Raw genomic sequence first — 15,070 nt, 5'->3', positions numbered from 1 at the left:
CACTCAAACCCAACTTCACTTTTGAATGACATTGAGACGCAAAATAGGCGTAAAATGAGTATAAGACACTCGACAAAGTCGTCATCGCCCTTTTTTTTTGTTTTTTTTTTTTTCTCATATAAAATACATTTTAATCCGTCAACCTATTTGAAAGATTAAAACAGCCAACAAAACATTCAACATTTTGTAGTAGAATTTTCTCTCTCATAGTCGACGAAGGACGAGAGACGTGATGATGATGGTGGGGCGTAAGGTGGAAAAACCCGCGTATCCTTTTTTTGAACTGAAAGAAAATGAAAATGAATGAAAAAGGATATTTTGTTGTTGTTGTTGTATATGTTTTCATTTCGAAGGAATCCTTTTCTTTTTTTTTTCGTTTGCTGTTGTTTGTTTCCTTCGTCCTTATTTCATTTCATGTTTTTTGTATTATTTCTGTCGCTAATGTTAACCTCTTGTGAGAAATTTTCTTTATCGTATGTCACTAACTTTCTTCTCATCATGCGAATACACAAAACACACACACAAAGCAATAAGGATATTCCCAAGAAAGCTTCAAAAAAGAAAGCAGCAAAAAGAATCCTTTATCTGTTTTCAATTCTGTGCTCACTCCTACATTATATCCAACTCCTTGGTGCCCTCTTCATTTACTTTGTTGTTATCATCATCATCATCGTCCTCGTCCTTTTTGAATTATATATTTTTTTTTTTTTGCTATTTTTTGTAATAATTGTAAGAAAGGCTTCTTGGAATTACAAGATCACGCGTTGTTGTTGAAAAAAAAAAAAATAATATTATCTCTCATGTGTAAAAGGGGGGAAAAAATATAATCCTTTATCCTTAAATGAGTTGAAAACTCGTAATTTTCCTTTTCTTCTCACTCAAATTGTCAACGTGCCAAGTGAAGGAAAAAAATAAGAAAAAAAAAGAGATAGACAATAATTACGAAAAATGTAATTTTTGAATCCTTGAACGAGTAGGTACCTAAGTATCCTTCCATAAGTAGATTCATCTTCTCACCACACACAACACGAGTAGAGTCGTCTTCGTCGTCTTCTTCTTCTTTTGCCAAGTACCGCTATATTATATATGTATTTATATTATTTGTTTTTGATGTGGTATAATAAGGACCTTCAACAAGGACCTTTCTGCACATTTACTTACAATTTTTTTTCTTATTTCATTTTTTTTTTTAATTTTCAGGACGACCACAACCAAAGGTTACCTGGTGGCATGAAAATACTCTACTTGATGACACTTCACACCCATTGTCAGATCGGCGAGTTGCCAATGTTCTGTCACTGGGAAAGCTAAAAAGGAAAAATCTCAACATGCAACTGACATGCCAGACATCGAACAATAATTTAACAACGCCAATTAGTAGCACTGTCACTCTTGATATGAATTGTAAGTATGATTGTGTGTTTTTTATTGTTGTTGTTGGTATTTTTTCTTTTTTTTATGTGAAGGTATGTTTGAGTCCTAAGTCACTGACAGAGGATTGTTGTAAAGTATACTCTCGTATTATATAAATGAAATATAGATATGTGACAGTTGGTGTAGGATAGGTAGATATATACTTATCGTCCTTGTTGACTATGCAATAGAAGTGCACTTGCCTTTTGCGACGACATCATCGTCGTCATCGTCCTTGTCACTCATCTACTAGGTATATACGATGTCATCCAATGGTATAAACCAGCAACAAGAAAAGTCTGTTATATTGCCTCAAGAGAGTTAGAAAGAGAGAGACAAAAAAAAAAAAGAAAGTTATACAACAGAAAAGTTAAGTGAGGAGAAAAGGACTTTTATATATATACCTATTCGAAGGAATTTTCTGTTGTTGCAAGAATTGCAATTAAAATTAATTGTGTGTGACAACACAAAGCATAGCTCCTGCAGCAATAACAGTAGCTAGCTTCAGCTCCCTTTTCTCTCTGTGTCATGTTTACAACAAAATTGTTCAAAATCCGTTTTTCTACTTCACCACGTTACAATCTTATACTCGCATGTATTTAATATGGCCGACGACTCGATTAAAGCTCTACCTACTTCTCTTTTACATTTTTGAGTTGAGGAACAATGTAATTACACAGATTTTCTTGGCTATTCTTATAACTTTTTTTTTTTTTGTTGAATTAAGGAGTAGAGTAGGGTCCTGTGAGCTCCTGGCAACGTCATATTAATGTAACTGGTAATATTAGTGCAATCAAAAGTTTTTAACTGTGAACTTTTATGTATTAGAATGTGTGTATTTTTTTTTTTTGTTGAAATTATAACGAAACGAGTTATGATAAGGTATTTTAGTTGTAGGTATGTCCTTTTTTTTGTTTTTTGGAATTTATTTATTCATCGTAGGTGAATAGGGACAATGTAGAACTACAGTTCCGGGATTCCGGGTCTAAGTACATTTTTATACCCGTATTTATTTTTAACATTTAAATTGTTTTGAAACAAGCTTTTGTTTCCACTGTTTTTGGTACTTGTTTGTTATATTATAAACCATATTGAAAGTCAGTAGCATTGGATTTCAACGAGAGTAAAGTATTTTGTTTCAGCATTATTTGCTTTGGTTAATTTGTTATTTCTTCCATCGTGTGGTTACCGTACTTATGTTTATAGATATAAAAACAGTAGGTACACAATTACAACAAATATTAACTTTAAAGACTTTGTAGTTTCAAATAAAAAAAATAATTTTTTTGGTTACGTATACACCACAGTGTACCATCTGCATAGGAATTTAATACCTGCTTAAAATGTCACTGTTTCCGCGTAATTTTTTTTTGTTTTTTTAAGATTTTGTATCCCTTATATCAATCCAAAATTCTAAGGAAGTGTATAACAAAAATTTTAACTCAGAAATAATTCGATTAAAATGTCTTCAAGAAAAAAAAAAAATATTACCAAAACAACAGAATTTTCTAAATATTTTTCTTAAAACACACGCAGTACATAAATAAGCGAATAATTACGCAATGAAAAAATAGTCCTTTTTTTGGCTTTAACCCATTTCCGGCAAACGTTGCGTTTTCGCAACGTCATGTTTGAAGACTTCTGGAACCTAACTGATTATAATTTAAAATAAACTAAAAATAGATTTTGAAAGATATGTCAATTATTTATCTAATGGACCTGTTTTTGGATTTTTTTGTGAAAAAAATTGTTCGTGATTTTGTAGGACTTTCAAAATTCGAGTTCCTGAAAAATTTGAGGTAGAATTTTTGAACGCAATTTGTCATTTTGTTTTCAACAATTTTTTAATACTTAGTATATTTATATCCAGTTCATTTCTTCATGAAAATATTCAAAAAAAACTGATTTATATTCTATGTTAGAAATTTTTTTTAAAATAATTTTGATAAGGTATATTTTCGGTGAGCGTTACGAAAACGCAACATGGATTTTCCGTAATTTTTTTTCGCATTTCTTCTAATTAGATCAAAAATAATAATAATATTTCTAAGTCAAATGTAAATGGTAGCCGCCGAAAATGGGTTAAGGAAGCAAATGTGGGTACATATTGACCTCAATTTCTTGTGAATACTATAAAAATACTCATTCATTGCCCTAAGAGTGTATTATAGCCTACAGTTCATTTTGTTGGTTAAAAATTAAAAACTCTTCTATCATATCAATTTGCGAAAAAACCTTTAAAAAAAAAAAGAAGTGTCCACTCCGTGACAATATTACTAATTTTTTTTATTTGGTTTTTGAAAATGTAGCAACGTTTTGAGTATGAAACCAAAGGATTTCCATAAGATTTCTAGTTTTACAGACATTCTGCAAAAACATACTAAACCTCAAAATAATTTTTATGCATTTTTCTACATTGGTGACAAAAATGTTTTGATCGAAAATTGATCTCAAAAACAAAAGTTATAAATAAAATATTTTAAATATCTATTATAAAATCTTGTCTAGAGAACATTAATTTTAGGAAAAAATGTTAATGTTAGAATGTGTAAGAACAAAATTTAATTTTAATTGGCTAAAACTTTCAATATATAATTACCTAAAACATAATTAATTGAACACAAAATTTTGATTAAACATACATATAAGAAAATTGTCTTACCCTAAGAACTATTAAAAATTCATATAAAAAAAGTAAAGAAGTGTTCAAACAGAAATGGTCAAATTTTAAACCATTCATCCTGAAGAACAGGCCATTAAAATCTTACTAGCTTCTGAAAATACTTCAATCCTTTTCTTCAGAAATCAAATTCAACATTCATAATTTTGGTCTGGTAGCAAAAAGTTTATATTTTCACCATTAATAGTCTTTTTAATAAACCTCAGCTCCGGTGCAAAAATAGAACAAATGCGTTCAAGAGTTCTTACTGAGTATTATTGCTGGCTGTAAAGAAATGCTTCAGCCAAAATACTACTAAAACTAAAACCATTGGTGCATTTGTGAGAAAACGGCAACACTAGTCGGTTTTCTTGCGGAAGTGAATGATACTCTTAGTAAATCTCCACATATGACACATGATTTTATGGTTTATTTTGATACTTGCTTCTTGTTGTAACCCCACTGCGGCACCGAAAACAGTGTTTTTTAAGCGGACTTTTGATTTTCACTCTAATACTTAAGCTATTGGTGGAAAAACACTAGGTACTCCGAAAAATAGTTTTGGCTATACTTCAAAATTTGGAAGTAACAGTCTTTATAGAAAGATTGTTTCTGCATTATAATTTGTATTTTTTTTTTTATGAGGCAAAAAATGAGAAATCTAATTTTTGTTTCAAAACTTTGAGTTTTGCAGGTTCAAACTAAAAAAATACATTCAAAAATGATTCGCCCTTTTCTTGCACATTCATATTTGTATTTGCTCACAAATATTCAACCATCTTACAAAAAAAAAAAAAATCTTACAATAAAAAAAATCCTATAATTTTTTCAGATTTTTATTTTGACACTAGATGGCGCCCCAAGAGGATCAAAGTTTTTTCTTTTTATGATTCCATTTTTTTTAGATATAGCCTTAAATCAAAATTATGAGGTTATTGTCTACATTAAACAATAACATCATCAAACATTTTTAATTTAAGGCTATATCTAAAAAAAAAAAATGGCCTCATAAGTCAACCACCACTTATTTCAAATAAGAAAAAACTTTAAATCTCTTGGGGCGCCATCTAGTGTCAAAATAAAAATCTGAAAAAATTAGAGGATTTTTTTTTTATTATTTACACTGAACCAAAAAGGTACATAAAATTAATGAATTTGTACATTAAATTAATGTAAAAATTCATGGCAAATGAGCCAATGTAAAAATTCATTAAATTTAAGAATCTTTTTAAGAACAAATTCATAAGGGAATGAATCTTTCTTAAAAATTAAGAATAAGTTCTTAAATTTTAAGAATTCTGTTCATAAACGAATTCGAAAAGTTTTGAACATGTTTAAGAAAAGTTTCTTAGATTTTAAGAAAAATTCATACAATTTAAGAATTATTTCATAAATCTTTTTTTTTCTTCTTTAATTTAAGAACAAAGTTTAAGAAAAGTTTCTTACATTTTATGATTATTTCTTAAATTTTATGATTTTTTTCATAAAATTCGTAAAAAATTGAATGAAATGTTGGTTAAATTTTATGAACAAAATCATAAAAAATATGAATTTTTCTTAAAGTTTTATGATTGCTTTCATAAAATGTAATACACTTTTCATTAAAATGTATGCATTTATTTATATAGATGCATATAATATACATTACCATTCCAAGCATTTAATTTGTATTCCAATCAAACAAACAGCCAAAGAAAACAACCCAAAATCTAAAACAAACATATGAAATAATTTTTAAAAATAAAAGAAATGATTGAGTTTAAACGTAATAAAAATGTTTTATTGGTCACTGTCACTATACATTTATTTTTTAATTTAATTTTTCTTTTTTAATTGATGCATCGTCTGGAAAGATAAAAAAAAGTTTGTATTAGTAAAATGACTATGTACTATTTGGTTCAAAAGATCGAAATAGGATATAGAATTATATTTTACCTTATTGTAATCGGCAGCATTAGGCTCTGCAGCTGAAAGAAAAAACAATACAAAATTGAAAAAGTTGGGGAAAGATCACAATATAAAAAATTTACGTAGATACATCATTATATAGAATAAAACAAAATTAAAACAAAATTTAAATATTTAAAGGAATTAAATAACATGCAACACTTACTAAATTCTATGTTTTCCAAACATGATGTGTTTGCTTTATTCTGCAATGACAACTTCGGGTGTACTGGATCTGTTGCAAACAGCCTTTAAGATGGTTTTTACGAAGCAATATTTAGTGCCCTTTTGCCGGTTCTATTATATTTCGCTTTTTTGCGAAAATAACATGGTCTCAAATTGAAGATTACTCAAGTGCCTACTCATTTCTCAGAAGTATCTAAATAATGTACATATAACAAAAAAATTTAAAATATATTTAGAAAAAAATGTTTAACATATTATGTTTTTGTACTTATCTGAGTATATGAGAAAGAGGCAACGTGAACCAACAATAATTTCCACTGTTGAAATGTCTTATACTCTTCAAAATTGTTTACGTGGTTTAAAATACATAACACATAATAAATATTGTTTTTTATTCACAAATTTGTTTCGGCAACGACCGTCCACTTTGAATATCAGATGTTAAACTAAATCCGCAGAAAAATCCTTCTAAGGCATAGATTCAAAACAACAGTTATTATTTTCTAGATTGATGAAAAAATACATAGACTTCAAGAAAATATACTTAAAAACTCAAAAGGTAAGAATTTTTTCATAAATTATGTGTATACTTTCATAAAATTTAATGAATTAATTCTTAAATTTTGGAAAATATGAATTTCGAACTTAAAAAGTATGAACAGATTCTTAGATTTTAAGAATAAGTTCTTAATACCGAATGCAGGATAACGGTAAAATTTTCGTTATTTTTCAATTAATGAAAAAATACATTAATTTTAAGAAAAAATACATTCATTTTAAGAAAAAATACTTAAAAACACAAAAATTATGAACTCCTACAGATGTAATTTTAAAAATAGATTTTTCTCAATTTTAGAAGGGAAAAAAGTCAATTTAAAAAATTATTTTAACTCAAAATACAACTGAATGGAAAATAATAGTGAATTTCATTCATAAAAGTATGTCCAGATTCTAAGATTCAGCAAAATATCCTTCAAATTGGAGCTAGAAGTTTATGAATTTATTCATAAACCTTCGTATTTGTTCATAAAAAAAATTCATAAAAATTTTTTCCATAGGAAAATTTTTATGAAAACTGATTCTTAAATTTTATGAATTTTTCTTAAATCTAAACTTTTTTTTTAAGAATTTGTGCTTAAATTTAATGAATTTTTCTTAAAAATGTATGAATTTTGGTTTATGAACAAGATTCATAGTTTTTAAGAATAATAATTTTTTCAGTGTAGAAACAGTTTTTCAACTTAGGAACTTGATTCAATAATAACATACGCCCTAATATGCATACTGCCTATAATTACCTACTGAAAATGATTGTAACAAATATGCACTCAATTAAAATACATAATATAACATACCTCCATAAATTAACATGTTCTTCTTTTTATTCCTCAGTCATAATGAGACTTTAATGTAACCAGTTTCAGAATGGAGTATACATTTACCTAGATATTTTTAAAAAAAAGTATTTTTTTGTTGTAATTTTGTTTACATCCTTAAAATAAATACATATCTACCTTCCAACTTTTTCTCATTACTATATTAAATGTTAACCATTTTAAAAACTTAAACAAAAAGTCAATAAAATTGAGAATATTTTCCTTTATTAACCAAAAAATATTTTGTTGTAAAATTTCCTTCTCGTTCGATTTATATGTATTTTTTTCAATTTTAATTAACAAAAAAATCATTCAATTAATTTTGTATTTTATTCTGCAGTACGTCCACTTGTTGTGAAACTACAGGGAGAAAATCGACCCCTTTCAGCCGATAACATATATCAGCTGAGTTGTGTTGTCGTCGGTTCACGCCCAGCCCCAACAATAACCTGGTGGAAAGGAAGTACACCAATGAAGAATACCCATGAAATTGTAAGTTAAAAAAAAAAAAAATAATGATGATACACACAACTTACTCACAGGACTCGTATAAACCAAAGACTGAACACATTAACGTTACATTACATTACACAATGCAGCAGACGCAGAAAAGTAGATGATATACTCTTGGTTTATTGTGTTTGCACATAAAGTTAATAAATTAAAATTGCATTTAATAATATACCCCAGCAAAAGAAGGAATATTGATTGAATTCATGATGCAAACTTGATATCCTTAAAAAAAAATCCTGCGCTGCTTCTGCTGTTACGTGTGTATATAATACTTTGGCTCCAAACACATTCATCTTCTTACAAAAAAAAAAAAATAATAATGAAAAAATAAGAAAAAGAAAAACTTACACCATCCCCACCCCCCTTTTTCCACCCCCACACAACACACACACACGTCATTATTCTTTGCTCTTTTAATTTTGTTGTGCGCTTTTACTCATTTTTCATTTCATATTCTTTTTATCCACATCTCGTGACTTTGAATGCACGTCTCTGGGGTATTTTTCCGATGATGACTCTTAACTTCAATCGATGGTATACAACACTCACACACTTCTCGTGCAAACATCCATAAACCGTTATCCAAAAAAACACTACTATCCTTCTGCATTCGCCCCCTCATTCCAATGGAATACGGAATATAGTCGAATCCGGATGGAAATATGACAACGTCAATATTGACTTTCACACCGACAATCGACGATAGAGGAAAGTTTCTCTCTTGCCGTGCTGAACAATCGATGATACCTGAATCGGGAATGGAAGATGGATGGAAATTGGATATATATCGTAAGTAAAGAATTATATATGTAATATTTTTTTATATAGGTATATATCGTCGACTTTTGTCGATATTCTCTCTCGTAGTTTGTTGGGTTTTTTGTTCTCTTTGTGAAGTGTGATGTTGAAGACTATGTGAACTGAATGATGAGGGATTTGTTGGAATGGGGGAAAAACACAAGGGTATACACTTACTTTCTCCTGTTGTTTTTTTTGTGTCCTTTTTTTTTTGTTGATAAAAATCACAATATAACATCACTCACCATCTCTTCTTTTCCTCTGTCTCACTTATATTGAGCTATCGCTATGTGATCATTTATATTGATGAATTAGGCTATCGTCAGGTACAAGTTTGTACAGGCCTTTTATATTAAAAAAAAATGAGAACAGGCTATACCTATACAAAAATGATTTACCTATCCACACATTTTTCCTCAGAAAAAGAACAAAAAAAAAAAAAAAAAATTGATGAGAGAATTTGACAAGGAATCTAGGACATAATGGTGTTGAATTGGAGGAAATGAAAATACATAATTTAAAGCCTACAATATTCCCCAACCTTGCTTTATGAAGCAGCGTACTGATTTTTATATGTTTTCCATGAATGCAATTAATTTAGTTTTTAAACACACTATAATATGTATTAAAGTTAGTGATGGGAACAATCGAACAAAAACTATCAATTTATCGATAGTTGTAAAATATTCATTCATTCGATAGTTTAAAATCATTCATTCATTCCTTTAGTTACTATTTTCATTCGAATAGTTTTTTCATTCGATAGTTTAGTTACTATTTTCATTCGAATAGTTTTTATACAGATAGTTTTTATTCGATAGTTTATTCGATAGTTTGTTCGATAGTTTTTTTTTCGATAGTTTTATTCGATAGTTTTTATTCGAATGGACAAATGAATGAATGAATGAACTATTCGATAGTTCAAATCATTCAGTTACTAACTATCGATAGTTCAAATCATTCGATAGTTCCCATCACTAATTAAAGTTCTTAAAACTTTAAAAAATTTCCAATATATTTTATTCTTCAAATTAAAATTTGAAAAAGTCAATACCTACCAATGGCGTATTGACTACTTTTAAAGAATACTTTTATCAAAAGATTTTCGCGCAAATTAAAAAATGGTATGTAAAAATCCAAATCTGGATTTGGAGCAAAAAATATTTCATTCGACCTTCAGGCAAAAACTCTTATTTTTTTTTTCAACTATTTACTAAATAAGAGGCATTTAGAAACATTTTTATGAAAATTGGCAATTGACTAAGAAAAATAATGTAAACCAGATGAACTGGATATTTAGGTTTTCTTAAAACAGATCCCATAGGGTAAAAGCGGGTGAGATGGCATAAATTTTTTGTTTTTGGCATATTTTTCAAAGTAAACCACATTTCATATTTCTAACAACGCAAAAATGTTCTATATTCAATATACAACGTATAATTATGTTTTAGGGAATTTTATATTTTTAGTTTATATTTTTAAATTTAAAGCAAAAAAGCTTAAAAAAAACCATCTCCCCCTCTATGGTGGGTGAGATGGCATACCTTGGTAGGTGAGATGGTGCATGAGTTTGTTTTAGGTTTCTATTGCCACATTCATTGCACAAATAGTCGTCTTTTTTATAAAAATGTTGGATTAAAAAGTTGGTTTTCCTTCAAATTTGAAGCTATTTAGTTAAAAAATGTTTTATATGTCAACGAAGCAATAAATACAAATTATGTCAATGCAAACGTTTAAAAAGTTCACATACACAACCTCATTCTAAATTGTGTGTTTTAATGAAAATTTGAACTTGGCTGAATTAGGAGTAGGTACTTAAAAAAAAATATTTTGAGGGTGATATGGCACATGCTAACACTGTACTCAAGTAAAAAAATTTAGCACGGAATGCGCCATTTCACCCGCAAAAAACTGCGCCATTTCACCTTTTTTCGCATAATTCCTATTCGTAAGCACACATAAAAAGCAGATAGAACTACAGCTCAGATTTCACATGCAATGCATAACTTATACTCTCTTGTATGTATTAGTGTATCAAGGGTGTCTAAAATCCTACCGACTCACAAAATATCGGAACAAAAAAAAAGAGCAAAAAAAAAAAAAATCGAAAAAAATCATGACATGATTTGCTTTGGAAATTTTTTTTAATTTTTTGTATCACAGTCAAAGAAACGAATACTGCACCGAAAAAACAATTTGATAATAACAGCTATCAAATTAACATTTTTCAGAGACAAAAGTCGTCCAACAATTAAAATATCAATTTAGATATTATATCAAATCATTTTGACGTTTTTTAATTTCAGGTGGGATAGTGAAAATTTCACTTTGACAATTAAAATATCAATGTTGACTAGATTTTACGTTTTAGTTTATTATAATAAAACCTATTTCTTTCCTTTTCTTTTTTATTATTTTTATTATTTTAAGAATTTTCTTTCTTTTTTCAAAACATTACTGAAAAGGAATATTCTTTACAAAATAGTGGTGATATTATTTTTTCTATTATAGGTGATATAATTGTTTTGTTATTTTCTCATAAACTATGTGAAGTAAAATCTAAGTGCCGATAAAATTTTCTCAGTAAATTATACATTTTACTTCGAAAAAACACAAAGCGCCTTTAAATTAGTACACATTAGGAATTTTTTATTTAATATTTTTCAATAATTTGGAATGAGAAATTGATATGAAAAAATGATCAATTTCAATTTTTTTTTGAATTTTGAAATTGAAATATAGTAACGTCAACAATGCAACATTGTCACTTTATCAATAAAGAAAAAAAATTCTACAGTTGGTACCTAACGCTTAATCTGCAAAGTTGTTATCACTTACAGATGATTAAAGAAAACGCTTACTTTGGTAGGTATATCTAAAATCATGTTTTTTTGATAGTTTCTTTTTTGAAACTAATGACAGATACTTTGTTAAAATTTTTATTTTTAGGATAAAAGTTCTTTTTCAAATCTGCTTTCAAAAAATATTTATATTTTTTTACTTTGAGGCCAATTTTGTGCGAGAAATACGTGATTATAACGAGCATTACTGTACAACAATTTTTTTCTTAGAATATACCCAAAAACCACCCCTTCAATTTTCCATTCACGGGACACTCTGTTGTTTTTTTTCTTAAAATTCAAAAACCATGAAAGCGAAACTTCCAATTTTTAAAACAAAAACTTTTCTGGGAATTTGAAAATTATTATTCAGAGAGTAAAACCTTGTGCTATTCTCATATGAATCTGCAGTTGATTGGAGGCATATTAAATTCTCTTTGAAATTTGGCCCTTTCCAAAAAGACATTAAGACTTCTCAAACTCAATCAACATTAAAAAAAGCAAAAGTGAATTAAATGAAAACACTTTCAATCAGTAATATCATATTTTTTTCAACAGATAATGATCCAGCCACTTCATATTTGGCAAAATATTTTCAAAACAAAACAAACTTTCAAATGCAAAAAAAGACTAGTTTAGTTGTTGCTTAATAACTATGTACGTTTTAGTTAGTCATAATAATTTCCAGCATCATACCTTGTTTTCTATCAATAAGCAATCAGTTTTTAGAATAAAATTAAATAAAGTTTTCTGATAACGTATGTTAGTAGGTACATAGTGAAAATTGTTTCCAAAACAGTGAGACTTCCAAACTTTTTTTTGTCGAATTTTAAAATAAATTTATTTTAAATTGAAAAATAAATTAACTCAAATCACAACAATATTGATGATTAATATGTATTTCTATAGTTTTGTTTTCAATTTTTCACACAATTTGATATTTTTACGCTAAGTTTGTCAGCTTCTTAACCCTTCAAATTCTTAAAAATCAATTTATAATAAATTGTTTACTTGAAGAAATTGAATCAACCAAGAAAAACGCCATCGTTGTACTTATAAATTACTTCAATGGCAAAGTTATACAAAATAACAAACTCAATACAAGACAAATCGTTTAAAGTTTTCTTAAAGAATGATTCGACATTTTAAAAACCAGAAACACAAAACGCTTCATCAATCATGACCAAAAGAAAGACCGACTATAAAAATAATAATTAAGAAAAAAATCCAATTGAACACAAATTTTCAACCTGATGTCCGCCACGAAAATTTCCATTCCACTTGATATATTTTTTCTGTTACTAAATATTTTAGAGAAGTAGTTCTTCCTCTCGAAGGTTTATTATTACCCTTTCGACACCTTAAAAGTGGCAACATGATATATTAATTAAAAAAGTATGGGTTAATAAATTATCCTCTAACTTTTACAAAGATTTCCTCTTGATTGTGAAGGAATTAAATGAAGTGAAGTGAAGTTGTGGTTTTGTTTGATGTTTTGAAGTTTACCATTTTAATCTTGAAAAATTACACGCTTCAAAAACATAATCAGATTATCCGTTTTTTTTTTTTTTTAAGTTTTGAGCACAAAGTTCAGGCCACTTGTAACAATTTTTGGTCGTGTTACTTTCAAGAATCATATTTCTAGTTCAGTGGTTTCGTTAATAAGCTAAATTGTCACAGTCAGAAGTGAGCTACCCGAAGAAACCATAACACCCATAAAAAGTTAACTGGGGTTTTATGGGGTGTCATACTTGAGTTGGTTATTGAGCTATGACTTCCTTAAATAAAAAAATTGTCTATACACTTTTAACAAGTTTTGTGAAGTATGACAATTGAATTCTAAGCGACCAAATAGGGTTAGCAATTTCAATTCGTCCCGTTGATGTAGAATATCAAATTCTATGTTTTTGCGATGTTTATAGCAAATATAATAAGAACACTCGTAGTTTCAAAAAAAAAAACATGGCATTTCTAAGCGACTAAATGGGGTTAGAACTTTCAATTCTTCCTGTTGATGTAGAATATCAAATTCTATGTTTTTGCGATGTTTATAGCATATATAATAAGAACACTCGTAGTTTCTAAACACGTGTAATGTAAATAAAGCGGCTAAATGAGACCTACACTTTCAACAACTTTCGTTAAAATAAAAAAGTTGATTCTATGTTTTTGCGATGTTTTCAGCAAATATAATAAAAACGCTCATTGAGGCTGTAAACGCATTGTCGTATGTAACCAAAGCGACTAAAAAGGGCTTACACTTTCAGTAAGTCTCGTTAATGTAGAAAATTTAATCCTATCTTTTTGCGATGTTTTTATCAATTGCTATTAAAATGCTCATGGAGACTGCACGTTTTTTTTCCTGCAAACATTATCTAATTGTATGTAGACAAAACGGCTAAAAAGTGCCTTGACTTCGAAATATTCCCGTGAAGGTAGAAAAGTTAGGTCTATGTTTTTTGCGATGTTTCGATTTTGCATAATATTGTGAAATATTATCAACAAAATAGTATTTTTTTTTCTTTAAATTGCTTATTTCATATAATTAAAAATCAAAAATTCTTCTTATCTTTTTTTTATTAATTTATATTTTATCAAATAAATTGTCTTATCTCTTTAATTAATTGAAGTCAAGAATAAAAAAAAATTATTTCATATTCCATTCCTCATCTACACTTAGAATTACATTTCCAGACTCCTTCAAAGAGGAATTTGATTTGATTGCTTTCTTCAATTTCCGCTTTTAAAAGAAAAACGAATAAGATTATTAGCAAAAAAAAAAAAAAAAAAAAAAAAAACAAAAAAAGGGAAGAAAAAAAAACACCAAAACAAGCAATAAACAAAATAAAATAAATCGTAATAAAATTCCACCAACAGCGGCGGTGTTTGTTCCAATCTACGTCCGCTAGCTTGTTGGTGTAGGACCCGCCACAACGAGCCCGTTCTTCACCTGTTCATTTAAAAGAACAAGAAATCTTGAAGAGTGTATTCTTGTGCTAACAGCATCAACGTTATTTTCCAGAATTTTAATTAACCTGGTGCAGAATTCGTAATTTCTAACTATAAATACAAGCGAATCGTTCTTGATTTTTTTTTGTTGGTTTGGTTTGAGCTGGTTTTCTTGAACAGATTCCAGAAGGTATAAGAAAGAAACCCAGATATCCTCGTCGTCGTCCTTCGACGTCGTCGTCATCCATCGAATCAAGTCCAGGCACAAATACAATAGCAAATGCAATATAAGAAATGAACGGAAGATAAGAATAGTTTTTTTTTTTTTTATTTTTCTTAACTTATTTTTTCATTTTGGTCATGTTCTAATTTTGCCATTTATTTTTTTT

The 15,070-nt window shown here is 28.3% G+C and overlaps 1 protein-coding gene across 3 annotated transcripts in view; it reads left to right on the top strand.

Moving 5' to 3' along the window:
- The window catches only part of LOC129918969 (hemicentin-1), a 265,301-nt gene that overhangs the window by 181,136 nt on the left and 69,095 nt on the right, over positions 1-15,070 (top strand). For all 3 annotated transcript variants that reach the window (XM_055999736.1, XM_055999738.1, XM_055999739.1), the window contains exons 5-7: positions 1,201-1,404; positions 7,922-8,073; positions 8,739-8,883. In XM_055999736.1, the coding sequence (XP_055855711.1) occupies positions 1,201-1,404; positions 7,922-8,073; positions 8,739-8,883 (501 nt within the window). The remainder of the gene's footprint in view (positions 1-1,200; positions 1,405-7,921; positions 8,074-8,738; positions 8,884-15,070) is intronic.

Source organism: Episyrphus balteatus, chromosome 4, assembly GCF_945859705.1.
Source record: "Episyrphus balteatus chromosome 4, idEpiBalt1.1, whole genome shotgun sequence".
NCBI lineage: Eukaryota > Metazoa > Arthropoda > Insecta > Diptera > Syrphidae > Episyrphus > Episyrphus balteatus.
The sequence above is the reverse complement of the archived record's forward strand: the minus strand, read 5'-3'. Positions and strand labels throughout refer to the sequence as shown.